General features: G+C 53.1%; 11 protein-coding genes across 11 annotated transcripts; 7 read left to right on the top strand and 4 right to left on the bottom strand.

Annotated features, from left to right (window-relative positions):
• Positions 1–15: 15 nt before the first annotated feature.
• On the top strand, positions 16–1,698 carry J4E92_003488 (uncharacterized protein; the record flags this gene model as incomplete). Its single annotated transcript, XM_051494885.1, has 4 exons — positions 16–18; positions 68–172; positions 373–749; positions 801–1,698. 4 exons carry the CDS (start codon positions 16–18, stop codon positions 1,696–1,698), a joined length of 1,383 nt encoding a protein of 460 aa, XP_051355178.1.
• Positions 1,699–2,622: 924 nt separating this feature from the next.
• On the bottom strand, positions 2,623–3,517 carry J4E92_003487 (uncharacterized protein; the record flags this gene model as incomplete). Its single annotated transcript, XM_051494884.1, has 3 exons — positions 2,623–2,710; positions 2,822–3,234; positions 3,338–3,517. 3 exons carry the CDS (start codon positions 3,515–3,517, stop codon positions 2,623–2,625), a joined length of 681 nt encoding a protein of 226 aa, XP_051355177.1.
• An 809-nt stretch (positions 3,518–4,326) lies between these two features.
• On the top strand, positions 4,327–5,975 carry J4E92_003486 (uncharacterized protein; the record flags this gene model as incomplete). Its single annotated transcript, XM_051494883.1, has 2 exons — positions 4,327–5,340; positions 5,391–5,975. The coding sequence occupies 2 exons, from the start codon at positions 4,327–4,329 to the stop codon at positions 5,973–5,975; spliced, it is 1,599 nt and encodes a 532-aa protein (XP_051355176.1).
• A 102-nt stretch (positions 5,976–6,077) lies between these two features.
• On the bottom strand, positions 6,078–6,677 carry J4E92_003485 (uncharacterized protein; the record flags this gene model as incomplete). The annotated part of the gene is made up of 1 exon (XM_051494882.1): positions 6,078–6,677. The coding sequence occupies one exon, from the start codon at positions 6,675–6,677 to the stop codon at positions 6,078–6,080; it is 600 nt and encodes a 199-aa protein (XP_051355175.1).
• Positions 6,678–8,619: 1,942 nt separating this feature from the next.
• On the top strand, positions 8,620–9,828 carry J4E92_003484 (uncharacterized protein; the record flags this gene model as incomplete). The annotated part of the gene is made up of 4 exons (XM_051494881.1): positions 8,620–8,964; positions 9,021–9,262; positions 9,312–9,360; positions 9,409–9,828. 4 exons carry the CDS (start codon positions 8,620–8,622, stop codon positions 9,826–9,828), a joined length of 1,056 nt encoding a protein of 351 aa, XP_051355174.1.
• A 1,242-nt stretch (positions 9,829–11,070) lies between these two features.
• On the bottom strand, positions 11,071–11,865 carry J4E92_003483 (uncharacterized protein; the record flags this gene model as incomplete). The annotated part of the gene is made up of 1 exon (XM_051494880.1): positions 11,071–11,865. The coding sequence occupies one exon, from the start codon at positions 11,863–11,865 to the stop codon at positions 11,071–11,073; it is 795 nt and encodes a 264-aa protein (XP_051355173.1).
• A 3,584-nt stretch (positions 11,866–15,449) lies between these two features.
• J4E92_003482 (uncharacterized protein) lies at positions 15,450–16,918 on the top strand (the record flags this gene model as incomplete). Its single annotated transcript, XM_051494879.1, has 3 exons — positions 15,450–15,635; positions 15,694–16,120; positions 16,185–16,918. The coding sequence occupies 3 exons, from the start codon at positions 15,450–15,452 to the stop codon at positions 16,916–16,918; spliced, it is 1,347 nt and encodes a 448-aa protein (XP_051355172.1).
• Positions 16,919–19,128: 2,210 nt separating this feature from the next.
• On the top strand, positions 19,129–22,079 carry J4E92_003481 (uncharacterized protein; the record flags this gene model as incomplete). Its single annotated transcript, XM_051494878.1, has 2 exons — positions 19,129–19,134; positions 19,245–22,079. 2 exons carry the CDS (start codon positions 19,129–19,131, stop codon positions 22,077–22,079), a joined length of 2,841 nt encoding a protein of 946 aa, XP_051355171.1.
• Positions 22,080–22,315: 236 nt separating this feature from the next.
• Positions 22,316–22,903, top strand: J4E92_003480 (uncharacterized protein; the record flags this gene model as incomplete). Its single annotated transcript, XM_051494877.1, has 2 exons — positions 22,316–22,319; positions 22,482–22,903. The coding sequence occupies 2 exons, from the start codon at positions 22,316–22,318 to the stop codon at positions 22,901–22,903; spliced, it is 426 nt and encodes a 141-aa protein (XP_051355170.1).
• Positions 22,904–23,484: 581 nt separating this feature from the next.
• J4E92_003479 (uncharacterized protein) lies at positions 23,485–24,954 on the top strand (the record flags this gene model as incomplete). The annotated part of the gene is made up of 2 exons (XM_051494876.1): positions 23,485–24,090; positions 24,220–24,954. 2 exons carry the CDS (start codon positions 23,485–23,487, stop codon positions 24,952–24,954), a joined length of 1,341 nt encoding a protein of 446 aa, XP_051355169.1.
• A 138-nt stretch (positions 24,955–25,092) lies between these two features.
• J4E92_003478 (uncharacterized protein) lies at positions 25,093–26,003 on the bottom strand (the record flags this gene model as incomplete). Its single annotated transcript, XM_051494875.1, has 3 exons — positions 25,093–25,616; positions 25,687–25,921; positions 25,974–26,003. 3 exons carry the CDS (start codon positions 26,001–26,003, stop codon positions 25,093–25,095), a joined length of 789 nt encoding a protein of 262 aa, XP_051355168.1.
• Between the last annotated feature and the right edge of the window lie 1,916 nt (positions 26,004–27,919).

Raw genomic sequence — 27,919 nt, 5'->3', positions numbered from 1 at the left:
TGCATCGTTTTTGCTATGGTAAGTGAAGCTGGTTGCGCAGCGTGCATCTTTTGCTGACGACTCATAGGTTCTTTCCATCGCACTTGCTGTGCTGACGGCGGAGCAAGTGATGAATGGCCTTGGAGAGCACGGTGCGCGAATTGAAGACGACAAGCTAGATAGACTGGAAATTGTAAGTGCAGAAAAATCATCATTCTCCGACGGTATACTTGGATATCCCGGCTCATGTGTTATGAGGTGCCTGATGAGGTGCCTGACTGCAGCACGTCTTACGGTCGTCACGACATTGAGTGATGCAGATGCGTCACCTATATGCACCGAGGGGCTTCTACCTTTCATCGCTTATCTGTATTGCGACTAACAATCACACAGTCATTCTGGGCGAGCGTCTGGGTCTACAACCTCACACTCACTGTGACAAAGATATCCATTCTTGTACAGTATCTCCGTATCTTTCCTGTAAGAAACTTCCGCATAGCGTGCTTCGCTGTCTTGGGTGTTGTCGTAGCCTACGGCGGCTGGTCGACCTTCTCGAGCGTCTTTATCTGCAGTCCCGTCGCTTTTGCATGGGACAAGTCTATCGGAAATGGACGCTGCATGAACCAACTTGTCATATGGGTTACAAATGCTGGTGTCAACATTGCGCAAGACGTAGTGATCTTTCTCATGCCATTGTCCATCGTCCGGGCCCTTCAAATACCCAAATCACAAAAAGAAGGCTTAGTGGGCATGTTCGTGCTGGGCGCTAGGTAAGCCAGCTCAGGCAGTTTCGGGTATCACCAATGCTAACGGACCAACAGCGGTACCATGGTCTCCATCATCCGACTGTATACCTTGGACGACATCGCCAACTCGACCGACGTCTCGTTCGACAACAAAGATCACGCGACACTATCTGCGGTGGAGGTGAATGTCGGAATCATTTGTGCGTGTCTACCAGCTATGCGACCGCTCTTCGCTCTGATAGCACCGCATTACTTTTCGACAGCGGCACAATACACGGATCAGCGAGCCTTCGATATCGAGCGCCAAAAGCCTGGAGCTGGCCCACGAGCGAGCGTCCGGCCTGGTACCGCAGCTACGAGGACCAGACCCAACACAGCACGAACGACCATGACTCGTCCTCCTACCGCCACTACGAGAACAGCACCGAACACGGCCAGGGATACTATCATTCGGCCCAGTACTGCCACCACATTGACGAGACCCAGCACACGGTCATCGTCGCGGCCAAACACCTCACAGGCCATGAAACTTGAGACATACACTCCACCGCGGGCAGATTCAGTTCAAAGCGACATCATGCCCCTTCAGCCACTCCCAGCAACGCTCTCTCGGACCGCAAGCGGTCGTTTCTCCATTACGAACAGCCGCCCGACCACAATCCGCATGCACAGCTACAACAACCACTCCCGCAACGCAAGCACCAGTTCTGGACGAAGCACACAGAGCACACCACGAGGGCGGTCTGCTACCCGTTTCCAAGGGAGCATTGATCCTCTCCGCATGTCGCCCGTCACACCCTTTAGCCCACCCTTCCCCGCCCCTCTACGAACCGTTTCACCGTTGGCACTGGGCCCCAATGCCCGGCAATCAAGCAGTCAGCGGACGCCATCGCCACTACCACCACGGACGCCTGTGCCGGGACAAGATAAACAGCTACCTCTCACGCCTTTCCCTGTTGGATCCGCAGACTGAACCCGACTCTAGATGATCCCTTCGCCTGCCAAAACAACCTACGATTCATCACACCTAAACAACACGCTCGTTACCCAAACATGAAGCCACAGGACATGTCCTTTCATTAGCTAATGCTACGATGAAGATACGACTCATGTCGCTCTTACGACCCGAAGCAGTCTTACTCCAGCCCGGCCAATGCAACGGTCTCAACGCCGGCAGCATCAAAGTCGCTCTTGACTATGACGACATGTCACCGCCACACTCGTTACACCACCACATCACCGATGACAACCACGATGGCCGCACACGTGCTGAGACCATGTCATTGGACAGACTCGATGTCCGCCTCGGGCGCGGGTAATAGCCCCGTCAATACCGCGCCTACAAAGGATCCGGGCCCCTTACTTAATTCACCCTTGCTACACCACGCTGGACGAAACCTTGAAACGACACGTTTGTCTACTTTCCACGCGTGCGTTTGACGCATCGCATCTTTCAGCTCATGCTCGCTTTAGACTTGTCGTCTTGCATTTTCGCATCAGCCATTCCTTCTCTAGAGCTATTCCTATCATACGTTCTCTCTTTTACGCTCAAAATATGTAATATCTAATCACTGGTGTCTGGATTTACCTACGTTCTACTCTGCATACAACCACGATTAGGATGAGGGAGCACTGAAGCGAAAAAGGTTAGATAATAATGTAATACCCAGGCAGTAGAACCAATATGGATTGTTAGATCCTATAATACACAAACACGTCAAATGCACATGCGTCGATTATGAGAGAATATGGCTTGTAGATGTAGCAGAATGCTGCTTCCTGAAACGACAGTTGTGGATGCCATTCGATATCTAAACCTCAAACCAACAATACCCATCTGTACAATATACTGTGCTCCAAAACGCCAAACAGAAACGCGTCTCGCACGTAGAAGCAATCATCTGAACTTGCTGTAAATGACCGCAATGATAAGCAGCACCAAGACGGTGATGATAGCAATCGTAATGATGCGGTTCGTAGCCATCCTGCACAAAATCTCGTTAGCATTCCCTCTCGCAAGAATCAAAAGGGCATCCATCTAGACTCCACATCAACCGGAGCTTGCATGGTGGACAGGAAGAAGCGGGAAAACATACCGTCTCGCCATACCCCTCAACGTCTTGATACTCCGATCAGTATAACTCTCACTCTCCAGCAGCCTCTCCCTCGTATTCGTAATCTGCTCCCTCTGCCTATGAAGATCGCTCAGTGTGCCAGCGCCAATCTGCTCCGTCTCGAGCGCGATGCGCTGGCTCTCCCTCAACCGTCCACTCGACCTGTTCAGGCGATCGGTGCCCGAGAGGAGTTGCTGGCGCTGCTCGAGCTGCGCATCGCCGCCCTCGGGGTTATCGGTGTAGCGGTCGCCGAAGAGCTTGGCCTTGTCTGTCGTGTAGGTTTCTAGCTTGCGCTTGTGCGTGTCGAGGTCGTGTTCGAAGTTGCGGAAGCGCGCGTTGTATTTCGATTTGAGGTTGGCGGGGATGTTGGACTTTTCGAGGCGCATTTGGCCGATCTGGTGGGTGGGCGGGTTAGCAGCGCGGTCTTGTACATGGTGCTGGTGTTGTGGTGGTGGTGGCTGTCGCATGCGCAGCAGATGTGTTTAGGCGTCGACTCACCAGCTCTTCGGCTTCTTCCAGCGCGCGCTCTGCTCTGCTGATGGCGGCTTTCCGGGGCTCTCCGCTGGTCTCTTTGATCTGCTCTATTTGCTGGCTGAGGTCGGCCTGCACCAGCTTCAACTCGGCTTCGTAGCCGCTGAAGCGCTCGGTGCCTGCATCGGCGTCGATAAGGTTGGACATGGCGGCGGTCAAGTCTGGATTGCGCAGTGTAGGCTTCGGTGTTTATGGGGGGCTATCGTCCTTGGAGTGTGAATGGCGGCCTCGGTTGGATGTGTTTGTGAATGCAGCGTCGAGCCTGGAGTCCGGAGCTCATGAGGCGCATTACGCACTTGCCAAGGTCATCCCTGCCGTGTCACGTGTGCCACTACGCTTCTGCATCTGGGGAACCTTCAACCGGCAAGGCCACCTAACATCCTTTACTGCCTTCATACATTCCTGCTTGATACGATGAAGATAGCTCCTGTCGGAGCTTGCTAGCACAGCGCATTACCCAACACGAGCGTCGCCGATGCCGAAGTTGTGATTACGTAGGTGTTGTTTGGCCCCTTGAGAGCCACCTGCACATCAGCCGTGTCGTATAGTTCCTGACTGTCTCATGTATTCCACATGGCGGCAATGCGAAGATGCAGAGTCGACTCCACAATAATGCTGATAATACCATGGGCCCTAGTCTGCGGTGCCCACAAGAGAGCGGGTCTCAAACGCATGGCCAAGTGACTGTATAATGCCGCGGACCTCTTCCTGTGTTCAGAACACGCAGCTGAGAGTTCACGATACCTACAATGCCTACATTTCGAGCGTGCGTACTTTCCCTCGACACTAGTCATGCGCCGACTGAAACGGCATTCGCTTCAAATCGATGACATCATGACTCGCATCTTTGCAGCAGCAGCTTTCCTTTGCTCAATTTCTTTCGTCACTCTGGTGCGTCAACTCCAACCGTGTACCTGGCTGTTAGTATCCTCGCCATAATTACGCGCTAGTTGATCATGTCTGGAAAGATGGAGAAGAAGCGCATAGCCATCGTCGGCAGTGGCATATCTGGCCTGAGCGCTCTCTATGCACTTCGCAACACCCAGCATGAAGTGCATCTTTTCGAGAAAGAGGAACGTCTTGGTGGTCATACCAACACTGTGCCTTGGACACACAATGGCAAGAGCACGCCTGTTGATACGGGCTTCATCGTCCTCAACACCGCTACATACCGTTCGTTCCCCGTCAAATCCAGATGTCTACGTAGTCCCAAGTCTAACGAACGTCCAGCAAACTTCATCAAATTCCTTTCAGCGTTGCGTGTCAAGACCGTCGCCTCGGAGATGACCTTTGGCATATCTCGCGATGCTGGTGCTTTTGAATGGTCCGGAACGTCGGGCAGCTCACTGTTCGCGCAACCTTCCAATGCGCTGAAGCTCTCCTTCTGGCGCATGATATTCGACATCATCCGCTTCAATCAATTTGCTCTGGATCTTCTAGCCATCCCACCAGGTTCACCCGCAGCTGTCGCCGCTACGGAAATGAGCATCGGCGAGTATCTCGAAAGAGAAGGGTATTCAGATGCATTTAGAGATGACTATCTCATCCCAATGACAGCGTGCGTATGGAGTACGGGCGCGGATAAGTGCGCTTTGGAGTTCCCGGCGTTGACTTTGGTACGGTTCATGTGGAACCACCACCTACTTAGTACCATAGCAGAAAGACCACCTTGGTTGACTGTTGAAGGAGGATCTAGCAAATACATAGATGCGGTCCTGGACCTGGCTGGCAATTGCGAAGGCCATCTTGGAACGCCGGTTCTGGCGGCAACAAGGAAAGGTGGTAAAGTCGAATTAAGGCTGGGTGGAAGGGGAGAAGGTCAGACAGAGGCTTTTGACGAAGTAGTACTTGCTTGTCATGGAGACCAGGCGAGGTGGATGTTAGGCGACGAGGCGACGGGGACGGAAAAGGACATCCTGGACGCATTCGAAACCACACCAAACACAGCATACCTGCATTCTGATCTTTCAGTGAGTCTTGAATGCTTTGAATATACTCGACTATTGCTAACAACACCCAGCTCATGCCTCAACGACGCACAGCATGGTCCGCCTGGAACTACCTCACCACCTCCAAGCAGAGAACACCATCATCCGCAAACCTGACTACTTCTTCCGGTGCCCTCCAAACCGTCTGCCTAACCTACGACATGAACACTTTGCAGCACATCCCGCGTGACATCTACAAAAACGTCCTCGTCACTCTCAACCCACCACATCCTCCCTCTCCTGCCCTCACCCAGGCAACATACCAATACCGACATCCGCTTTACAACTCGCGCATGGTATTTGCGCAAGACCGTCTCCACGAGATCCAAGGAAAGCAAGGCATTTGGTACGCAGGCGCATGGACAGGATATGGTTTCCATGAAGATGGATGCCGGAGTGGATTGCAGGTAGGAGAGGCTTTGGGTGGCGATGCCGGATGGGAAGTAATAGATGCCAAATTCATGAGGGGAAGGAAACCAGTTCTGGAATGGAAAGATCAGGTTTTGAGGACCGTCATCATGTTGGTGCAGATGTGGGTCAGCATATTGGAAGGATTCGCGGGTGTGAAGAGACAAAAGGGTGTGGCATTGAAGGCAAACGGGAAGAAGCAGCTATAGCCCTGGTACCAACCAAACCCCTCAACGTAGTAATCTCTCCTCTTCTCGGTCTACTGCTCAACCTTGTCTATCATCACCCACCCAACTCCCATGTCCTACCCATCAGCGACGGCGTAGTACAAGCTTCCTCGGCTCAGGCGTCAGCAAACCATCAGGCGCATCTGACAGATCCTCCGACAGCGGACTGGTGAAGCGAGCTTGGTACTCAGCGGTAGTATCTCGCTTGCACTTCTTCCGGGGACTGAGATCAAATGTGACAGTCTTCTTGCGCTTTTGGCTGGTACCCATGCTCCTCGCCGGCCGCAACGGAGTGGTGAAAGCGATATCCTGCTCAGGAGTGACTTCGCGCAGCATCGGCTCGGGGGAACTCGGTGGGATCCAGACATAGCCGATTGGGAGGCCACCCCTGAGCTCCGCGTAGTGCACAAGCGGAGGGTTGAACTCGAGTTTGACCTCTTCAGGTGTGGATGTAGGCGCCTCGCTCAGGTCAAAGTAGGCGGGAACGTGGTAGGGATCGTCCTCCGTAGGCTCCAGGGGGGTGTCGTCCTGGGCCGAAGGACAGATCTCGAAGGTCTTGTAGTCGCCAACTGGTAGGTTGACGTAGCCGGCGTACGCCGTGAACTTGGTGACGACCTCCCCGGGGGTGGGATGGTAGTTGATCTTGTCGTTATTTGGGCGCTTGTAGCTGCCCTGGTTGGTCATGTTGAAGGAATTCGCGAGAGATTCCTGGATGTAGTTATTAGTATGCTGTACAATATCCGCAGAGATTGTGTGTGAGGATGAGGTTGAGCGAGAGAAACTTTCCACGCGCAAAGTTTTCTCATGGCTTCAGGTCTCATGAGTGGTGATGGTGATAGTTGAAGCATGTTGCTTGTGTCTTCGAATTCGTGAAGTGAAGGTGAAAGACATACCTATCAACAAAGACCCATCCTTGCGGCCTTACATTGAACGCTCACTGCCTGCTGAGTTCCTCCTCACATGGCCTGGTCGCCACATGATCTGCTCTTGCCATTCTGTAGAAGCACTGTGACCACTTCGGGTGATGGAAGATGTTCGTGCCCGATTCTTCGCATCGATATGTCTTTTGATATCGTTATCCCATCTGAGATACTGCTGAAAAGCAGTGATGACGTGAGGCGACATGATAGGCATTGGTGCTGTGTTCGACAGATAACTATACGGAATGTATACGACGAGGGAGAGGAATAGTATACGGCACTCTCAAAGAGGGAACTACAGACTATATGCTACGAAGACGCGGCTCCGGGTTCACGATCCACTCCAGACAGCACACCGCTATGGGGAAGACAACACCAAGCGGTCTAGCAAAGGGAATCACATCCAAGTCTAGCCTCGTCAACAGCCTCAACGATCGCGCACGCATGATAAGAGTCATTCCACGGAACCAGCTCTGCGCGTGGAGCACACGCTGCAGACCAAATGTGAGACATAAGCGTTTGCATCCTACGTGCAGCATCTTGGACAATACAGAACAATGATTGGTGCGTTCCTGCACTTAGATCCCCATTACTGCGGGTTTGCACGTGAAGCGAACGATCGTGATAGGAAATGAGGCTCAAGCGGTGTGTCTGATGGTTGAGCTGACACGTGTCTGCGAAGTGACTATACCGCTTTGGGACGCGCGCGACAGGCATTGTGGCGCGAGGCTTGCTATCGCGCACCTGTCACCTACCATCCCGCAACAAACTTGGTTCAGGGGCGTCGTCGTTGTACTTGTCACCCACGCTGTCTGTGGGGGTATCCGCGGCCGTATACCTTCCGCGTAATGCGCGACACGCCCTCTGCACTGCGCCCACGGACGCCTCACGCGCCGATCGAGTTCTAAAACTCTGCGCCAGGTCCCCATAGCTAACCTTTCAGTCACACAACGCGTGTATTTGGTGGTGCTCTTGCTCAACAGCAGCAGCCTCTATCAGAAAAACGAAGGTCTACACATTGCATGGCCATTTGGCTGGTGCCCCGCATACCAATATACCTGATGGCACGGCCTGTGGGGTCAATCCGGCTATGCGGAGCTCGCTCTCATCACAAGCCACAGATGGCTACATTCAAGACCTTCGGATGCTTTCGAGATGCGAGCCGAATTGAGCTTCGACTTTTTCATCACCCAGGATGTGCCATTATCCTCTTCCACTTTGTATGTCGCTCCGTACGTCAGAGCGGGTGGACTTCTCACGTATGGATGATCACCGAACAAGTCCATACTTAAAACCGTCGAATAGCAACAAGCTGAACAATCAGTGAGCTTCGTGCATCATGATCGACTTCCAGCAGAAGGGGCCTAGAGATTGGCTGTAATGTGTTTGACAGAACCCATATGAACAATAACCCACCCAACCCGGCACTTGTTCTGCTCAACAGACACGTTCAGCAGTCACTCACATGTCAGGTGGGGTAATGTATCTTCCAGGCCAGACATTGACGGATTCCTACTGCCTTATCGACCTAGAGCCTACTGCGATTGCTGCGATGGGTTGCGATGGGGGCTGTGAGCTGCGTCATTCGGCACATGCATGTCTGTCTCGAAGAGTTCCCATCCAGCGATATATAAGTGGGAGTACTTCAGTCCGTAACAAGCCCATCGTTCCATCGTCGCGCTGTATTCACATCAAGTCAGCTCAAGATGTTCTGGAACTTCCTCGCCGGCCTGGTGCTCGTTGCTCCGACCCAGGCTCTTATTCGATTCGGATGCTCGCAGCTCGTCGTAGATCGCCTTGACCCCTTGGTCGAACCAGGCAATGCTCCATCATCGCATCTCCACCAGATCATCGGAGGAAACTCATTTGTCCCTGATATGAGCCCTGATGTTCACGATCCACCTGCGATGTCCACATGCACAACCTGCCAGCCTGCAGATGACTTCTCCAACTACTGGACGGCTTCTCTTTACTTTCGCGCAAGAAATGGTACCTATAAGCGTGTCAGTCAGAAAGGCAATGCGGGGTTTGAGGGACAAAACGGCGGTATGGTAAGTAGTGAAGGACAAGTTGCCTAGAGAAATACACTGACCATCCACCTCTGAAGACTGTTTACTACATGCAAAACCAGCTTGCAGACTACCAGCAGAAGGCGAAGGTCAAGGCATTCCAGCCGGGCTTTCGTATGCTCATCGGCTCACCAATCGCGTCTACAAAAGCAGAGGCGGATAGGTATCCGCAACTCACATATACATGTCTACAAGACCCCAGCACACGCTTTCCAGAGACCAAAGCGTTCCCCACAAAACCCTGCCCGGCAGGCATCATGGTCAATTTGAGGTTCCCGACGTGAGTAATGACGCCGAGTTCGATGTCGGACAGATATTGATCAAAACAGATGTTGGAACGGTGAAGATCTAGACTCGCCAGACCACATGGCTCATATGGTATGATTCCTACGCTCGTCGAAGACCATACCCTCTGACGCATCATAGGCCTACCCTATATCAGGTACTTTCGAGAGCCAAGGTCCCTGCCCAGCCTCCCATCCCGTGCGCATGCCGCAACTCATGTACGAAGTAATTTACGAAACCGCACCCTTCAACGACCCTTCTCTCTGGCCCACAGACGGCAGCCAGCCCTTCGTATACTCGTTCGACGACCACACCGGGTACGGTAACCACGGCGACTACATCTTCGGCTGGAAAGACGACTCGCTTCAAAAGATCATGGACGAGGAATGCTACGTCAGCTGCTCATCGATGAAAACACAGAGCATGGACATGATGAACAGTTGCAGCGTGCCGCGAAAGGTCATTGAGGACATCGGTGATCAAAGCTGGATCCCCGCGCTTCCGGGGCATTCGAACGCTACGTGGACGGTTGCTTCCACGGGTAAAGCGTTCCGTGCGTAGATCGCATATTTCTCTTTGCCTCTGCTCTGCTTTTGGCAACAACGCAGAGAAGGATGGATGGCTGGGAGCTTTGACGCTTGTTCACATGATCACGCGTCAGTGTTGTTCTTTTTGGGACCTTGTTGCTTCGGTCTCGTAGATCTTGTAGATCCAATGTACGGGGTAGCTTACCGCTTTATGCATCTCCGGTGCTTTTCTTCGCGTGTTCGTACCTGATGCGCCTCTCCCGCAGAGCCCCACTCACACCTGCTCTGATCGGTGAGACCCCACACACCCACTTTCTAACGTGCAGTAGTCACCGATGTTTACCGATTAATTTATCTGATCTAGTAGATCACGTCACGTTTTTGTGACTGCAATATAGACGGTTGCAAGATCTTCAGGAGTTGCAAGTATGGGAGGAAGCCATAGTACAGTTCATTACCTCGACGTGCTACTCTACCCGCTAGATCGCCCATCCAATTCAAGTCCTTGATATCCATCAAAAGCAGCATAACGCAGTTCTTCCCTACTAGATGGAATTCTTGGAACTCGCTACTTCACATTCAGCCACCACACTACCACATCATGACTTGCAATACACATACACTGTCTTCTAGCAGTTGTGGGGGTAAGGTAAGTCAGTCATAATGTTCACAAAGCGTGTGCTCCCTTTCCAGCGTCAGGTGTCAAGGTCATTAGCCATGGCGGTGGCACTGAAGACGACGACAAGGATAAGGACTTGTATGAAAGGTCTTGTGAGCTGCGGTACGGCTAGAATGGTGAGTACAGAGGGTGAAGGTGGAGATGGCTACTGACTGGCTGTTTGTCGTATCTGCTAGTGCGTCTTAGCGCAAGAGGATGGAAGAAGGGAAGATTTGCAGGAAGATGGTCAGAAAAGGTAATGCATGCATCACGTTGTGATCACAGTATGATCCCCATCGCTTGGACAATCCAATGAAAGGTTTATCAAAGCATTTATTCGCAATGTAGAGGACTGAACAATGCCACCCTTCCATCGACTGTGATTTTAGAAGTCAGCTTCTTGACTGTACAGGTATGTAAACCGCTTGTACCAAGGTCGCGTACCGAATAATTCCAAGTCTAACCATAATAGCTCTTCTCAGTCAATGACCCCTCTGCTTCGAGCTTTCGGCACACACGTACTAACTCAGGAACGCCCTCTCTTGCTGCATTGCGGAGGATATCTGAATGAACTTGTGTTTCTCTGTGTCCCTAATCAACATTTGTTTCACTGTCTCCCTAGACAGCAGCTCTTGTTGCCTCCGACCAGATACCTCCGGAGTCTTGTGCGCCAAAAAGTCCGGGTAAAGTGGGTGGAGGCGGCGAGAAGACCATGGTTTGAGCGTATGGTCTGTGGCCGGGCCCGCGGAAGGGTGGGTCGGCTCGACGGTCGAACAACGGTGTACGAGTCCGCGTCCAGTCTGGCTGAGTTTCTTGATCGTACTGTGGACCTAGCGGAGGAAACTGCGAAGAGGGTTGAGCGAGCTCAGGCAGGGTAATATGCTCTTCTTGCATGGTATCGTGGCTCGGGGTTACTGGATTATCGCGCTGATCCGGCTTGCGGGGAAGCCTCACAGTGGGCATCTTCGATTCAGGTACTGGCGTATTGTCCATGAAGCCACCGTGCGGATTTACCAACGTGAATTTCTCTCTTATAAGACGCGCTTCCACCTCCCAGAAGTTGTCCGACATGTTGACTAGCACCACCCGAAACTCGCTGACTACTAATTCGCGAGTGGCCATGTATCCATTACTCGGACGCTGTTGATATATCATAATCGATCCCGACTGCTCGAGGTCGATCCGGTTGAAGTATCGACCGCTTTGTCCCCTGCGATAGAAGTCGTTCAGTGCGAGCTGGAAAAGTCTGAGGGCCGTGGCCTGAGCGTTGGCGAAGGTATGATAAGTGCCGATATGATGTACGCTAGCGGGAGTATTGGGAGAGATGGGAGTAATAGAGCTCCTGTTGAAACGAACGACTATGAAGCCCAACTTTGGATCTTGCCGGAGCAAGTGGCCATCGTCGGGTCCCATGGCAGCGATCTGTATGAGGAAGTAATGCTGAACCTCGCACCGAGAAATGGCGGGATGGATATGCGCGGGAAGATTGAGATGCAAGTGAAGTGTTGGGCGTCAACATGCTGTCTTGGTAGTTCAGGAAGGTCTTGCGCCAAACATCACGAAAGACCGGATGACTCTGGAAGTCGCAGTCGCCATGGATTCGCGGTTGCTCATGCAACTGCGTGGCACGACGACGACAGAACGTGGAAGTGGTGGGACGGCGTTCAATGACATGGGAAAGATCGAGGACAGTGGTGAAGGGGGAAATTGAGAGAAGCGGAGGTAAGATGAATGGCCAGCAGACCACATGCCCGTTAGTATGAAGATGAGGTGATGCCATGTTGCGTGTTGTCGTATACGTACGACGGCGCAATGTGGCAGGTGTCACCAACTCGTCCTTCCATATAAGCTGACTGGGACGCTCATCGCGACTGCCTCGAGCACTCACCGCCAACACCACCTGCGCCAAGCCAAGGGATGGGATATTCACTTTGACAGCATGACCGCAAGAACTCAAATCGCAGCCGATAGTTATGCCACCACCTAGTCAGACGCGACCCGACTACCCACGTATCCAATGTATTGATCCCGCCCACCAGCAACGCCACCTGGACAGACGGATGACATCCCACACATGTTGGTCAGCTCTACAGCACATGAGTTGCCTCGCTCAACCCACATTCACGGCAGGCTCTGCAGCACCGGCCACGTAGCGACCAGGCCTTGTAGTTGCCTAGGTGCTCGGCTGTGGTCGAAAAAAAAAAGTTAAAGATCACAATTGCGCACGGGACGGAGATGAGGGCATGGTATTTTGCAAAGACGGGAGAGCATTATGCGCATTTCTCATGAGCCGCGCAGCGCACCAATGAGGTCACCCAGACTCATAATTTGAAGGCGTCGCGCTACATCCCAGGCCACGCGAGCATGCGAGTTTTCCCCTGAGCCTCCCGCTGTCGTCGCGTCCACATGCCCACCCTTTTCGGTTGTTGGTGACCTGAAACGCTCGGTCCTGCGAAGTAGAACACCCTTCCAGGAAGATGCTGTTGGGTGACGTCTACGGGAAACCGGAGAGCGGGAGATGGACAGTTGCACGTGGTGCTTCCTGGCGAAGAATCGAATAGTTCAGGTACACGGAATCGTGGCTTGGATGCATCTTATCGGTACGACCAGGCGCACTCCAGATCCAGGGCTTCGGAAGCAATCGCAACAACGTTACACGGGAAGAAGAAAAGAAGAACTCCCAGCAACACATCCCGTTTGCAAATCGACTGCGCAGGGTCCAATGCGACGAGACGGACGCCACACGCATCCCCCAATGACGCCAATTTCCCAGTCTGAGGGTTGAGTCCAATCGGCGAGGCCAAAGCGCATGCCACTAGAAGAAGTCTCGATGTTAGCATCAAAGTCCCACTGATCGGGGAGCTGCTAGGCTGGGCGGCTTGGTAACATGCGCTGGCCAAACACAGAGGATAATGCGCGCATTACCATAAGATTTGGTCGCGCACTGCGAAAGTTTGCGGTGGCAACTATCGTATGCTGTGCACAGAGGCGTGATGAGCGATCACGTCTCACAACGCCCGTTGTGGAAACATAGGAGTGCGCGAACCCGCTTTTAGCAATGCCGGGTTGCGACTCAGTCAAACTTGTCAACTTTGTCGACTACCAGAGTTTCGGCGAATCTAGCTTCTAGCGCTACATCTGTACCGTTATACGGCGCGTAGGAAGCGTTTGAGCTAGTAGCCCAGCTCCAGCGCACATTCGTCCCAAGAACGAGATATTGCGCAGAAGGTTTCGATGTTTGCACGCTTGTTGGTAGGCACATGATCGATCATCCATCCGGGGGACAAGATTTGACTTTCGGTCGTGCTGAGACTCTGGTGCTGATATGGCAAGTACACCGTGTAAGCACTCACGCAGCATATCGTGTCCGCGACTCATCTTTGGCCTTGACGGATGTCGTCGGAATAGGCCCTTCCTGTTTTCTTCATCCGCGGAAACTCCCCAGTCTATACATAGGGGTTGAGTTCAACTGTGAAGACCCTGCACACAACCTATTCGGCCGAGTAATAGCCATTCGTCTTTATCAGGCTGGCTGACACGGGATGAGTCCGATGAGTCCGGACTTCTAATCCCAGGGACCTGGCAATGGTGGCGCTTTCCCCATCTTGGCTCGCACTCGAAGATGTCGTAGGCGGCACATTTGCTTTTGCCGTTACTGCATGCTAGGTAGGCCGTAGCCTGGGCGCCATCAGCTCTTCTTTTGCCTTACCCACCAGTTCGACGTTATTACACTGACTCGCGAGCCACAAAACTACTCCCAGTGGTGAGGGCGTGGAGCAAAGCTTTTGGGGAGGAGATGTTTGAGAAGGTCCAGGCTTAAGCGATGGTTGCAAAGTTTGGTACGCATGGTGACGACGGAGGCCGGGCGCGCGCATCCTGACCGCCCATCAGGACGCTGACGGCCGCTGATTGGACTATTGGCGTTCATCTGCTCGCTGGCATTATGCATGCAGCGTCGATCGCGTACAATTATGAAATTTGTGGCTGTCTAAAACAACAATGTGGCTGTCTGAGAGGACGTCACTCTTGCAGCTTCTCGAAGCAGCTTCTTGACCGTCGCTCGCTTCGGTTCTCCGCCCGCACTTGCGAGCGTTAAGCTTGAGATGCCTCGCATCGCTGAAACACCAAGGCAATCTGACAAGGCAGGCGTGTCGAGTCCTCATTTCCCAACGGCTGCACCGCAATGTGACATTTGACCGTCGGCGCCACGCTGTCTCGTAGGAAGCCAAAAGGCAGGCGAACAGGGCAGAGATTTGCAATTGTGAAGGGAGCTTAGCCGGGTCCAGACGATCGACACGGGTTCTGCCCAGATTGCCGACTCCTCATGGCGCGTGGGCCTAGTGCACATCTTGATGTCCCGGCATGCTAGCGTCTACCGTCCGTCGCGATGCCGTCTACTGTACGGCCGCGGTGGGGCGCACCTACTTGTCGGCGACCTCGAGGATCCCATGTGCGACCAGGCGTTGACGTCCCCACGCTACAGCTGGCTCATTTGGGAAAATGCCCGCAGGCGGCAGGAAGCTGTGAAGGTGGAGAGCCATGTGCCTGCCACAAATGGGGACCGCTTTCTGTGAAGACTTGGTGGAAATACGGCCATGCCGAGCAGGCGGGTATAAACACGGCTGCTCGACCGTGTCTTTGCTTTCCTTACTTTACCTCGCCAGAGGCCACGCGCAAACTTCCTCTACCTCCATCTCAAGCTCCGCTTGCCCTCACTAGTTAGATCCACGCTACCACCCTGTCCTGCGGCAATCGGTCTCAGCGCTCGACTACTGGACGACTACGCAAGTAGCTTTCTTCCAGATCTTCTGCTAGCTCAGTCTCACTACTCCACTCGCCCCATCCGCCGAGTAGCTATATAGCATTCCATCTCCACGCGCGGCACGGTGCGTGTAAACGGTTGCTCCTGCCATCTTCACCAAGCGACCACGTGCTGTCGTCACCCCACAACACCACGTTCCTTCCGCGATTAGATTCGACCCCAGATCCTGCCCAATATGGTCTACTCACTATCTTATCGCCGCCCAGAGCGAGCTTCTCGACCCGGCACTGCCTCTTCCACCAACACCGAAGACAAGCGAAAGTCGATCAATGCATCCATCAAGTCCGGCAGCAGCGGCATGTCCCACGGTATTCCCGAGGCCTTGTCCTTTGACACCATCATCGCTGGCGGCGCTTGCCCTGTACGTTGTCACTGTCATGAGCATCATCTTTCCAAGTACCTTCACTGACATTTCCCAGCCCTGCACTGTCCGCGACTTCATGAACTTCCTCAAGTACATCGAACTGTCGGCCGAGAACTTGCAATTCTTCCTCTGGTACCGCGACTACGTCAAGCGCTTCAATGCGCTGCCGGAAAGCGAGAGGGTTCTGTCTCCCGAGTGGACTGGCGAAAAGACCCCCGAAGCCAGGCCTGGCACCGTCAGCTACAATGCCGACGCTGCAGCCATGCTCAAGGGCACCGACTTCGCCAACGAGGGCAAGGTCGCTGATTCGGAGAAGGGTAGCAACAACCCCTTCTTCACGCCTCCTCGCACGCCAACCAGCGTCGAACCCAGGCGCGACTACTCCCTTGACTCGTACGATGATAGCATGACTACCGGCAAAGTTGACCACACTCAACGTGCTGCTGGTGCGTTTGATAACGCAGGACTAAAGTGGAAACCACGTGAGTATTACCTTTGCTAATTTTCTTTCTTCGCCTCTAGGGTCCAATCGCTCATCCACCACAGTATCCGTCCAGCCTTACCGGGAAGAGATCAACCGGATCATCTCCATCTACATTGCCGACAATGGTTCGCGACAGCTCAACCTCTCGTCGAAAGAGCGCACAGCACTGCTGCACGCTCTGCAAAATACGACCCATCCGTCGGCATTTACCGACATCATCACCACCGTCGAGTGGTCGCTCCGTTGCCAAGCGCACCCCAACTTTGTTCGGTGGACCATATGCAATGGCAACCGTCCGCGTGTGATCTTCGCCCGCGGCCTCGGTATCTTCGGCATAGTTGCTGGTTTGATCGTCGCGATCATCCTCACCCTCAGCAGCGCCGGTCGTGCATGGCGCGTCATCTCCCTCATTGGCTTCTTCATTGGTATCTCAACGTTGATCGCAGCCTGGAAGGGCATGTGTGTCGTTCTTCACGGCATGCACCACCGTCATCTGCGACCATGGGAGCTCTTCGCTTCCGATGACGAGCCGCAAAGCTACGACTTCAAGTCTGACTCCTTCCAGAGCGTTGACTCGCACGCGTCGAGCAACTCTTGGGAAGACGAGCCATGGGTCGCCCGCTACGAGAAGCGCAATGTCGTGAGGAAGGTGTTTGACCGTGAGGTCTGGATCCAAGAGCCTGCTCTCCGCCAGATCCAGGACACCATCTTCATCCAAGCCATCCTCGGCGCTCTTCTCATCTCCGCCGTCGCTGTCGGCATCTTCTGCGCCATCCCCAAGGGCAACTACTTCTAAGTGCGGCGACGAACCATCCAGCCACACTCCTATCTTCTTAACCCGAATTCCCATCCGAGCGATTTCTTCTCAATTCCCCCTTTGGCTCTATGCAAGCTGCTTCTGATACCCATGTACATGTGTTTACGACACACAAGCGCGCGCGACATTTTGGTCCGTCTGTGCGAGAATAGCGATTAATGGGACATGTTGGTTCGGCGCCGGCGTCTGGATTAGCGATATGATCTACTATGTAACCGATATTTCCTTACGATATAAAACCTTAACGGAAAGAAGAAGATACCTGGAAGAATGAGAGGAAAGAAAAGTTTCCTTCTATATAGTCGATATATGCAGATTATGTCTTTATGGATGCAAGACTTTGATATCTCCCGTTGTCCACAACATCCGTGCGTTCCATGTCGTGATCTTCCACAATCCTCCGTCGTCCTCGTCTTTGAGCAGCTGCATGTCGTACAGCGAACTCGCCGTATAACTCGTATCAGCCGCCACAAACGCCTCTTCCTCTCTCACATGGTACGAAATGACATGCGCCGTCATGCGCGCGAAGGTCGCATTCTCGCTCTCCGCTTCTATTCTCACATTGCTCACGGTATGTGTGGTGATGAGGTTGAAGACGCGATCTAACAATGGATTGATTGCGTCGAAGCCTGTGACAGTTTGTTGGGCGCCCAGCGGCCCGTAGGTAAATGTCATCTGGGGGGTTTTGTGACAGGCGGACTCTACGAGGGAGCGGTCGTTGCTGTCTAGGCCGAGGGTCAGGCGATGGAGGGTGTCGGTTATGGATTGGTGGGTTGTGAGGTTGGGTAGGTTGACGGTGGGAGTGGGGGCGGACATGTTTGGGATTGAGTCAATGAGGTTTGTTGGTTGACTGCTGTTGCTTCTTCTGGTATTTGAGTCGTATGCAGTCTTACCTTCTCTCTACAGCTTATATACGTAGTTGTTGCTACAGCATACCATACCTAGGTAGGACGGGGCGTATCCATGCCGCGGACACAACGTGTCAGTATGGAGTTATCGGGCTTACGACGCTGGTTCACACCAGTTCAAGCAGAAAATGTGGAATCCATCGGATTTAACAGAGATAGCTGTATCTTTTGGCATAGTAGGATTGCAGAGTTCCGAGTCTCTCCTGCGACTGGTATATATATCGGTGGTTCAGTGCTCCGTCTTCGGCGGCTTCCGGGAACGCCTTGCACAGCCACTTTCTGCCTGCAGCTCCATGCGTCACGCGCCTGGCTTGATTACAACGACTCAGTTCTGTGATTACGAGAAGGTATGGTTCTTTGAGTACGAGCAGAGCCGCATATCCGGTGAATGCTTCACTTGGTTGTGAGCTTGTGATTTTGCATACCGGTCGGTTCAGTCGTGTAGGCAGTAGAAACCTTGGAATGGAGGCGCGAGGCAGACTGTGACCGGATGGAGGCTGAAGACGACGGTCAGTTTCTTGCGCCTTGGAAGTTATTCTGCAACTGCGTGATGTGTGGAATCATGTTCTCTATTATGATATAGGGTTGAAAGGTTGGTGAGGCACGTGGTGAGGTGGCTGCAGCCTGTGTGGCTGTGCTAAGTGCCGTTTACCGCTGTTCCGGAGGCTGCCGGTCGTGCGAAGAGGGGAGGTTTTGAAGTAGACATGGGCGCGAGGTAGTTGTATGTATTACGATTATATGAGGATAGGTGTATGATGTTATTGAAGGGTCGTGTTCTATATTTGCATGTGGGCAGGTAGCGGCTTCCCAAATCTGCAGATGTACAGTCGATGCACCACAAACCATGGCCATAATATGGCATATAACTATTGGATCTATACAAGAAAAGAATCGGCCAGGTACCATGAAGTCATAGTGCAACTGTGCAGTAGCATCATGGCGAATGCTGCTATTTTTCGCTCAGACAAGGGTTTAGAAGATGCTAGAGGGAACTATGATGCTTGATACGACACTTCGATAATACAGGTACAACACTCGCATGTTCACACGAGCAAATGCGATGAAGATGACTGTGTCGTGACGATACTTCCAAGGAATAACCCAGATATCTCAGCAAGGCGAAGATGTGCGAACAGGCGGTGGGCGTTGAACAGAGGACGGGAAGCGAGCAAATAGGGCTTTACCGGCGGTGGGGACAGTGCAGGGCGAAGGCGCGAGGAAGCCGCGACCCGCAATTCACAGACGGCTACATGCGTCACCTAGCATCTTTGTACATCCAACATGGCCGTTGTTGCCGCGCTATGTAAACCTGCCCTCTCCGCTATCTTCGTCTTGTTACTCTTGAGGCCGCCCTAGCTAGTTGCCCAAGCTGCATGCTCGCCAAAGCCACTGCCTAGTCTCTCACTGCTCGCCTGACCATCGCTCACGTACGCCCATACATGTCTTACGAATACGACAGCCGGTACCACCACCGCCCGCGCCATGACTCGCACTATACATCAAGAGAGACGGACCCCTACGGCTATGCGAGGAGCGATAAGACTCTAGCTGAGGCGCGCGAGCAGCTGGCAGACATGCGCCAGAGCAATCCATACACATCGTCCTACACTCCGTCCTACAACACCTACACCTATGAGCCCCGCACTTCTCCACCCCTGCCACCTCGACGACCCGCGCCGCATTCGTACAGGTCGCACAGGCAGGAGCAGACATGGCCGCCGTCACCGAGCGTCGAGGACGAGAGGGAGGCGCTAGCAAAAGAGGCGCCGTCCTCCGTGGGGTCGTCAGGGCAGGCCGAGGGTGAGCCGCCGAGCAACACGCGGGGCACCGTCGACCAAGACTCCCTGCTCGACGAGATTGAGCAGCCGAGCGTCGCACAAGACGACCGCCGCTATGTGCTTGTTTCCGAATCGAGCACCGATGACGATGGCAGCACGCTTCGGGACCGGCGCCGGCGCAGCTTTGCTGACCGTGGGGGCATGTCGCACATCAACACCGACGTCCCAGACCCTCCCGTCTTTACTGAGCGCGTGAGGGCGCCCTATGGCTACTCGAAGCCCCAGAAGGAGTCTACCGCGCCCTCGCCTGCAGACTACATGCGCTCGCCAGAACCAATCACGCCTTCGAACAGCAGCCATCCCAGGCCAGATGCGAGCAGACCGTCGAGACCGATGCCAACTGAAAGCCGACACAATTCCTACACGTCGCCGGCGTCAAAGAAAGAATACGTGTTCGACTCTGACTCTGACTCCGAAGCGCACAGCACGACCCACCTGCGAACCGAACGAAAGCCCGCGCGGTACAGCTTCGTGAAGAGCGACCTGCAAAGGGAGGACCTGAGGACAAACCTGCGCGATACACAGGAGAGGCCCGAGCCGCGTCGACACGACTCCGGGCAGCGTCCTCTGCCGACGATACGTAAGGGTGATTCGTCAGGCTCGTACAAGGAGTACCCCAATGCTGAGTCGCCGCGGTCGTCTTCGTCTTCGGTGCACAGCACGCGGCGATCGAGGCCTGTGCCCGTAGATACTGTCTATGCTAACAGCTCACGCCCGCTGTCCAGACCAAGCTCGCCATCGTATCGAGCGCCCTCGCCTCAGCTGCCTACCCGACTGCGAGACTCCCCTCCAGGCTCTCGACCATCGTCCCGCGGTGGCCCTCGGCCAACCTCTCCGCTCGCTTCTTCGTTCCAACCTTCTTCGCCCGGCCGCGGTCGCGGACCCGTATCCGAGTCAGATTGGCACTCCACCTATCCTCCAGCACCTTCCGACGACAGGTCAAGACAACCCTCTCGATATGGCCGACATGACACCATGCCACTCCCGAGGCCTCGCATCGATGTGCACAGTCCATCTCCCGCGAGGCAATCCACAGGCGACTCTTTGCCATATCCCATTGACGACCAGCTCATTGACGTCTTTATGCCACCCGAAGAGCACTATCAATTCGATCATTCCACCGTCTGCTCACCGAGGCAAAGCTACGTTGACATCCCGAGAGCGACGTCGCCGGCAATTCCTAGCTCGCCGTACACGCGAGATCTACCTTCCCGGGCTAGGAGGCAAGACACAGAGACATTGGAGGAGCCTTCACGACCAAGGAGGTCCAGGTCGGGTAGTTTCCGCTCTCACGATGGCCGCCGTGACAGGTCATCTCGAAGGACTGCTTCAATGGACAGAAAACTTCCAGACTGCCCAAGACCTTACAAATCTGGGCCTTACGATGATTGGTACGCGCTCCAAGACAACAAGAACTTCAACATTTGCCCTAGTTGTTACGAGGGTGTCTTCGCCGGTACACCCTTCGACGTGGACTTCAAACAGGTATGGCTGAACGACTATTCGTTGGAGCGGAGCTGTGATTTCAGCAGCCCATGGGCACGTCTTGCGTGGCTGTTGACGCTTCAGCGAGGTCGCAAATCGCTCGATCTGATCAACGCAATTGCAGGTGTCATGGACACAGTAGCCAAACCGTGTCCTGGAGATCGTGAGGCTGGTGCAGAAGACCGCATTAGCTGGTACGGCATTACAAACCCACGCGACGGTACCCGTGTAGCCAACTTTGCTATATGCTCGAGCGATAGGAGGATGCTTGAGGCCTTGCTGCCTTCTCTTCGTGGTTGCTTCGCTAAGATGCCGAAGGACGACAGGCACGTATGCAGCTTGCGTACGAGCTCAACCCGCTTCCCAAAGTATTTGGATCTGCTCGTCGAGCTAGATGTCGAGGCTGAGTTGTCCGGTCAACTCCCTGATCTGAGCCGCTTCGTCCTATTGCTCCGCGAGAATTCCTACAAAGGCGAGTGCCAAAGGTACAAGATCTTGTTCCGCAAACCATGGCACTTCATCCCTTCGCTGCCAGAGTTCACAGTCTGTGAGCAATGCTACGACGAGCTCATCTGGCCCGCCACACAATCCAGATCCACGTCATCGTCCATACCGCACATGTTCAACAAGTCGATCCAGCTAGTCCCTGGTGAAGATCCTGATGTCGGGTCCAGCTGCTGTCTGTGGAGTCCAAGGATGCGCGACGTCTGGAAGGAAGCTGTCAGATACGACGACTTTTCTTACCTGAAGGACACAGCGAAAGAGAGAAAGAGGGCAGAGTCCAAGTATATGAAAAACAGAGTACGCATCATGACGTGGATGGGCGACGCGGAAAAGGGGACTAGGAAGTGGAAGGAAGCTGAGGATGCGATGAGGGAGCTAAAAAAGAGTTGGTATACTTACGAATGATGAGGTTATGATTGGAATGGGATATGTAGAGTCAATGAGAACATGGTTATTACTATTACTGCTACTACCGCTTTGTTGGTACGATAATTACCTTATCTTTGGTACCGAGTGTGGATTTGAAAACTGGCTTTGATTTAACTCCCACGACTTTGCAAAACCACATCCCCATTCCAAACTGCCTTATATGAAAAATGAATTTCCTTGAGATTTATTCCCTCGATATTGAAGCCGCTAGAATGCGTAGCGAGGATTTCTCGGCGATGAATTCCTCTATGATACCACACCTTGGGTCCTCGTCAAACCCCTCCCAAAGCTACAACTCTGACGATCGGGTACAAACCAAGTAAAATTGCACACTCGTCCCAGCGCTTTACCGCAGTACCACTAACCTACAACCCAGAGCGCCCCAAGAAGAAGAAATGCCAACACCCGGCGAACGTCAGACAACCGTCGCCAAACCCCCCCTTACGCGGGATCAATACCGCATACGCAAGTTGACTAAGGAGAACGCGAGACTCAAACACGAAGTCGAGGAAAGGGATAACAAAATCTCTCGGTTGCAAGAGTTTCATCAAGCATTGGAGAAAGACTTGGCCGATGAGAAGGAGCAGGGGCTGGTCTGGAGAAAAGAATCGGGTACTGAGAGCTGGCGAGCGTGGCGGTTGAGTACTGAGTTGTCTAATATCAGGGACAGACTCGAATTCTTTCGTGGGTTGGCTGATGACAAGGTTTTATGGCCTGATGGAGACGAGACCGAGGACGAGGATGACGACACTGAGGAGGAAGATGAAGAAGATGAGGATGACGAAATTGAGGAAGCGTAGGAATATGAAGAGGGCTAGATGAGAAGGCGCATAAGGAGGAGAAAGATGTTGGGATCAGGAGTGGATGTCGCTGGCGTTCGTTTGCGCCACAAACAGGAGACGAAGCTGATCAGGTCGACAGACCGCGGTAGTATCATTTGATGCGAGCTCCTCTTTCGAACAAACACAGTCTGTTGGTGTCGCAAACACTCACTGCTCATTCAATGTGTTTCGCGAAATGTATATAGGCCAGCGACCTGCACTTCCACATTGACACCTACATGTGTATCCTCCACCATCTTACAGTCTCCCTTCGTAACAAGCGCTGCATCGATATCGCTAGTGATGTCGCCGACGCCCGTTTGCAGAGCAGACAGGGGTCCCAGGTACGCAACTCGCCACCCTCTCCTTTCACTACAACAGAATCAGCGGAAGAACGTGTCAGCTGACCGCAAATCTAGTTTTTCCGTCGCCTACGGATTGTGCGCCCACGGACCTTTTCGTTGTTTTGACGACTTTTCGCAATATCCCCTGTCTCTTCTTGCTTTCTCCATCGCACTCGTTTGTATATTGACGCCCGTATACACAACACCACCGACATCATGGACAGCCCGAACGACAACGACGTCAACATGGGTGATCTTCCCGACACCGGAGTTAGCGTAGACAACGTAGACAACGGCGTCGAGTCTGGGGACATCGTCTTCTTTACCGAATGCGAGAACGTCGCGGAGCACAACGTTGACGTCAACCGCGAGCGCGACGGCGACGTCGCCATGGACGACAACGCTGAGCCTGAGCATCCGGATGTTGTGGAAGTCAAGGCTCTGCATCGCGATGCTGAAGAGAAGCTTGCCACCAAGACGTACAAGGTTAACAAAGGCATCGTCCTCCTGCCCTCTCTCTACAGCATCTACTTCCATCCCGACGAGGCAGTCGTTCCTCAAGCTCCTCCGTTCCTCCAACTCACCACCTTCTTCCTCTTGTACAACGACATCGCCAAGGCCAACTTCCTCGCCGACAAGAGCTTGCCTCTCATCGTCAATCAGGCGATCTTCTTCTATGGTCTAGACAAGGGCCATTCGTTCTCGCGGTTCTATGACCAGATCCGGTTCAACATCCTCCTGATGGCATTCGCGTGGGCGTCAGGATTCGATCCGAAGTACTGCAAAGAGGGGTGCGAGGAGTTTGTCAAGGTCTTTCTGCGTGTAAGTCATCTTCCCGATAGCACTACCTGTCCATCTTCAGTGTCTTTTTAAACTTCCCACAGAGGTTTAAAATATACTGAAACCCTCCTGGCCTCCTCATGCCCTATGCACACAGCTAATAAAACATAGGCCTGGATTGAATCACTGGTCTTCAAGTACGACCCTTTGCAAAACAACTTCACCCAACGCGAAGCCTTCGTCGCCCTATGGCAGAACTCGCCCTTTGACTTCCACTTCTTTAGTCCGAGGCGAAGCAAGACGGTAAACAAGCTTGTCAACATTCTCAAGGCCCAGGCCGGATTCCTCCCGAACATGCCGAAACCGGACGACTTCATGCGGGCCGTGCGCCAAGGCCATCTGAACGAAGACATCTTTGAGAGATTCGGTGCGGCGATGACGTTGCAGTGGCTGATTGGTCTGAACGAGAGGTCCGAGAAGCGGCAGCAGAAGGTTGACGACAAGGAAGAGCTCGCCCAGGCGAACTTGGACCTGAAGCGGACTAAGGAACTTGCGGGCAATTTTGCGGCGGCCCAACATTTCGGCTTTTTTTCCAAGGACTATCAGCCGGCTGACGATTTCGACCCCTTTGATGATAAGGACTTGATGCATCCAGGCATGTCCAAGGTTGATCGGGATGAGAAGCTCTTGGCGGCCTTGCTCCTTCCCATCGACAAGGACGTCAAGCATCCAAGTGAGGTGAACGAGAAGGAGCATCGCGCGGTTGATCAGACGAGCTTCTGGGCGACTCATGAGCAGGTTAGGACCATTCTTCAGGAGGATGTGGAGAAGCCGGATCAGAGCCGGGCCCTCGCTGAACTGACTGTGTTGATGAACACCACGGTGATGGGGCCGACAGCTGAGTAGGTCGCGAGGAGGTTTGAGGTATACATGTACTTCTGCTAGACGTCTATAGAGAGCAGTTACGTTCTGAGGATATTCAGCCTTCGTCATGTCTGATGGATGTAACTCTTGTTGATGTGATGTGATATGCAAAAGTTATATTTACAACTTGGCGCCAACGACGCTACCACCGTCCAATGCGATAGTCGCGCCGTTAACATAGGACCCCGCGCGGCTCGATAGCCAAATGCAAGTGCCCGCAACATCCTCCGGGCTGCCGATGCGTCCCAATGGTATCCCGCTCTCAATGACATGCTTGAACTTCTCCAATGTAGCCTTCATCATCTTGCTCTGGAAGGGACCGCACGCGATCGTGTTGCTTGTAATTCCGCGCTTGCCCAGGTGGCTCGCTAGCACTCTGCTCATGTGGTGAAGACCGGCTTTAGAAGCGGAATAGGCGAAAGTCTCGAGCGCGGGGACGCGCAGGCCGTCGACGCTGCCGATGTTGATGATGCGTGCTGGTGAGCTCGGGGTAGAAGCGGCTTCGAGGAGGGGTGTGACGGCTTGCGTGAGCTGGAAGACGCGCTTTAGGTTGAGGTTGAGGACACGGTCCCATGCTGCGGCGGGATAGTTATCGTACGACTCGCCCCAGTTGCTTCCACTATTGTTGACGATGACATCGAGCTCTGTACATTGTTAGCGAAGTCTCATTGTCTCGCTACCATGGTGCAGATGACAGCCCACGGGAGGACCTACTGCCTGCTCTCTTTTTCAGCTCGTCGGCTATGTTCTTTGCTGCATCTTCCTTGTATAGATCGGCTGCGATGAAGTCGGCCTTGCCTTTGCCGAGGGCATTCAATTCCTTGCACGCTTCCTCGCAGGCTTTGGCGTCGCGGGATGATATGTACACTGTAGCGCCGTTCTGGACGAAGCCCTCGCTGATCATGCGACCGATACCTTTCGCGCCGCCTGTGACGAGGACGATTTTACCCTTGATGAGAGTCAGTTGGAAGATCGGACGTGCGGGTGGATTATGTGCGTACCTTAACGTCGAAGAGTGAGCTGTTGTCCATTTTGCAAATCGGTATAGGTTGGACGAAGGGTGGAGGCGTCGTAGGGAGAAATATGGAGAGCCATCGCGACACACGGGTACATGTTCGCCATCGGAGCTTGCCCCGGATGTTGGAAGCTGGGGGTGAGCCGAGGCTCGGTACATTGTTCTTCCGCACCGCTCCGCAAATTCAAGCCTCACATCGACAAAACATCATGGAGTCTGGTCATCCTCAGCTTATTTTCATCTTTTCTTGGTATCTTCATCTAGTCCGCCCATCAACCTCGACGTATTATTAAACATCAGACATGTCTTTAAGGGGTACTCGTGTACGACAGGCACCGCTGTGCTCTAGGTTAATTTGGAATTGATTATGTGTGTAAGCGTCAAAATGCTCTCGTCTAACTCTATTAATCCCTTCCGTTATCTTGACGATGTCCTGGAAGACCTGTTAGCGACAAGGAATGTACTCTTATCAACCTCAGGACAGTCTTTCTCGCGTACCTTCATGGCGGAAGTGCTAAATTGACAGGAAGTGGAGGAATACTACTCGCACTTACACCCACCTAATACCGTGGTATATGGAAATCAAGTCGAACGTAGCGAAAAAGAAAGAGAGGGGCAAAAAGAACACTATCGCGCGAAAAGGCGCAAAAAAGAGCAAAAAAGGGACGGCCATCCAGATCATAACAAAGGCCACCACTGGAATTCGAATCCGCAGAAGATCAACTGTCAGCTAACCGATCCAACACCCAGACTCGAACTCAGGCCATTACATACGGACCTGTGAGACCGTGATGTAAGACGTGCGCTTGGTCCCAATGACCCAATGCCTTATGTTTTGATGGAAGATTTCTAAACTCCATATAATATATAGTACAATAAGACCGCAACCAGCGATATATACTACCAGGATAGACATGGGAATCTCTAAGGTTGTTGGCGGGCAGGTGAGTGAAGGGGCGCGTGTAGGCGGTGGCGGAGCGGGCTCAGTGAAGGGTCGAGTGAGTGAGCACGCAATAGAGAGTCAGTGCGGCCTTTCACCATCTGATGATACCGGAGATAGTGAGATAAACCGCGACGAGAATATCATCAAGACGTCTTTCCTAGGAGCCTACTTGCAAACGTGTAGTACTCGACTCATGACCTCTGGCAGAGACTAGAGACTACAGGACTTGTACGGACGCCGTCGAAACAACCTTCACGAGCCTTACATCACACACACCAGTATTCGCAGGTGGGAAGTCGAGACCTTCGACAGTGATTGAATAGACATTCTCACGATCGAAAAGCTTGCGAAGCCAACGCAGCACATGTCGCCTTCCATCCTTGCGCAAATGTTCAGTCCGACTGCCCGGTGTATCCGATTTTGATCAAAGAATTACGAGACGATTATCTGTAGCTGCCCGCGCATTCTTTCCAGCCTAGGAGAGCATGAGGTCATAAGAGTACCGTTCGTGATAAGGATAGACGGTCCGGTCGGCAGCCCAGTAGCAAGTGACATGGGCATCTTCAGGATTGTTGCTGGGGCGAAACAGACGTAGAAGAAATCGGAGCGGTGCAAATGTGTTCCAGTGATGCCTGTGGCACTGGGGATTGTCGAGCGCATAATCTAGTCGCTGATGACTTCTGACGCAACGCCGGAACGAACAATTAGTCGAAAGACTTACCCGACAAGATACCTAATACTAGCATGCTTAACAGGTCGTACAAAAGTACCTAGGTTACGATACCTTCGCAACTGTCACTAGACGCTGCGTTTGGACGTCTTGAGAACACAGTCAAGACTGTGTTCGAGTATAAGAACCTAACAAAGAGAGCAATTCTAGTAATACAAACAACCTTCTGGAGGTAGTATGGCAAAGCTGCTCGATTTCATGTCAGGTTACAACGGGCATAACTAGGCTCACATCGCAACCAGATGTAGGCAGAGCCAAC

Source organism: Alternaria infectoria, assembly GCF_024043175.1.
Source record: "Alternaria infectoria strain BMP 0036 chromosome Unknown scaffold_4, whole genome shotgun sequence".
NCBI lineage: Eukaryota > Fungi > Ascomycota > Dothideomycetes > Pleosporales > Pleosporaceae > Alternaria > Alternaria infectoria.
The sequence above is the reverse complement of the archived record's forward strand: the minus strand, read 5'-3'. Positions and strand labels throughout refer to the sequence as shown.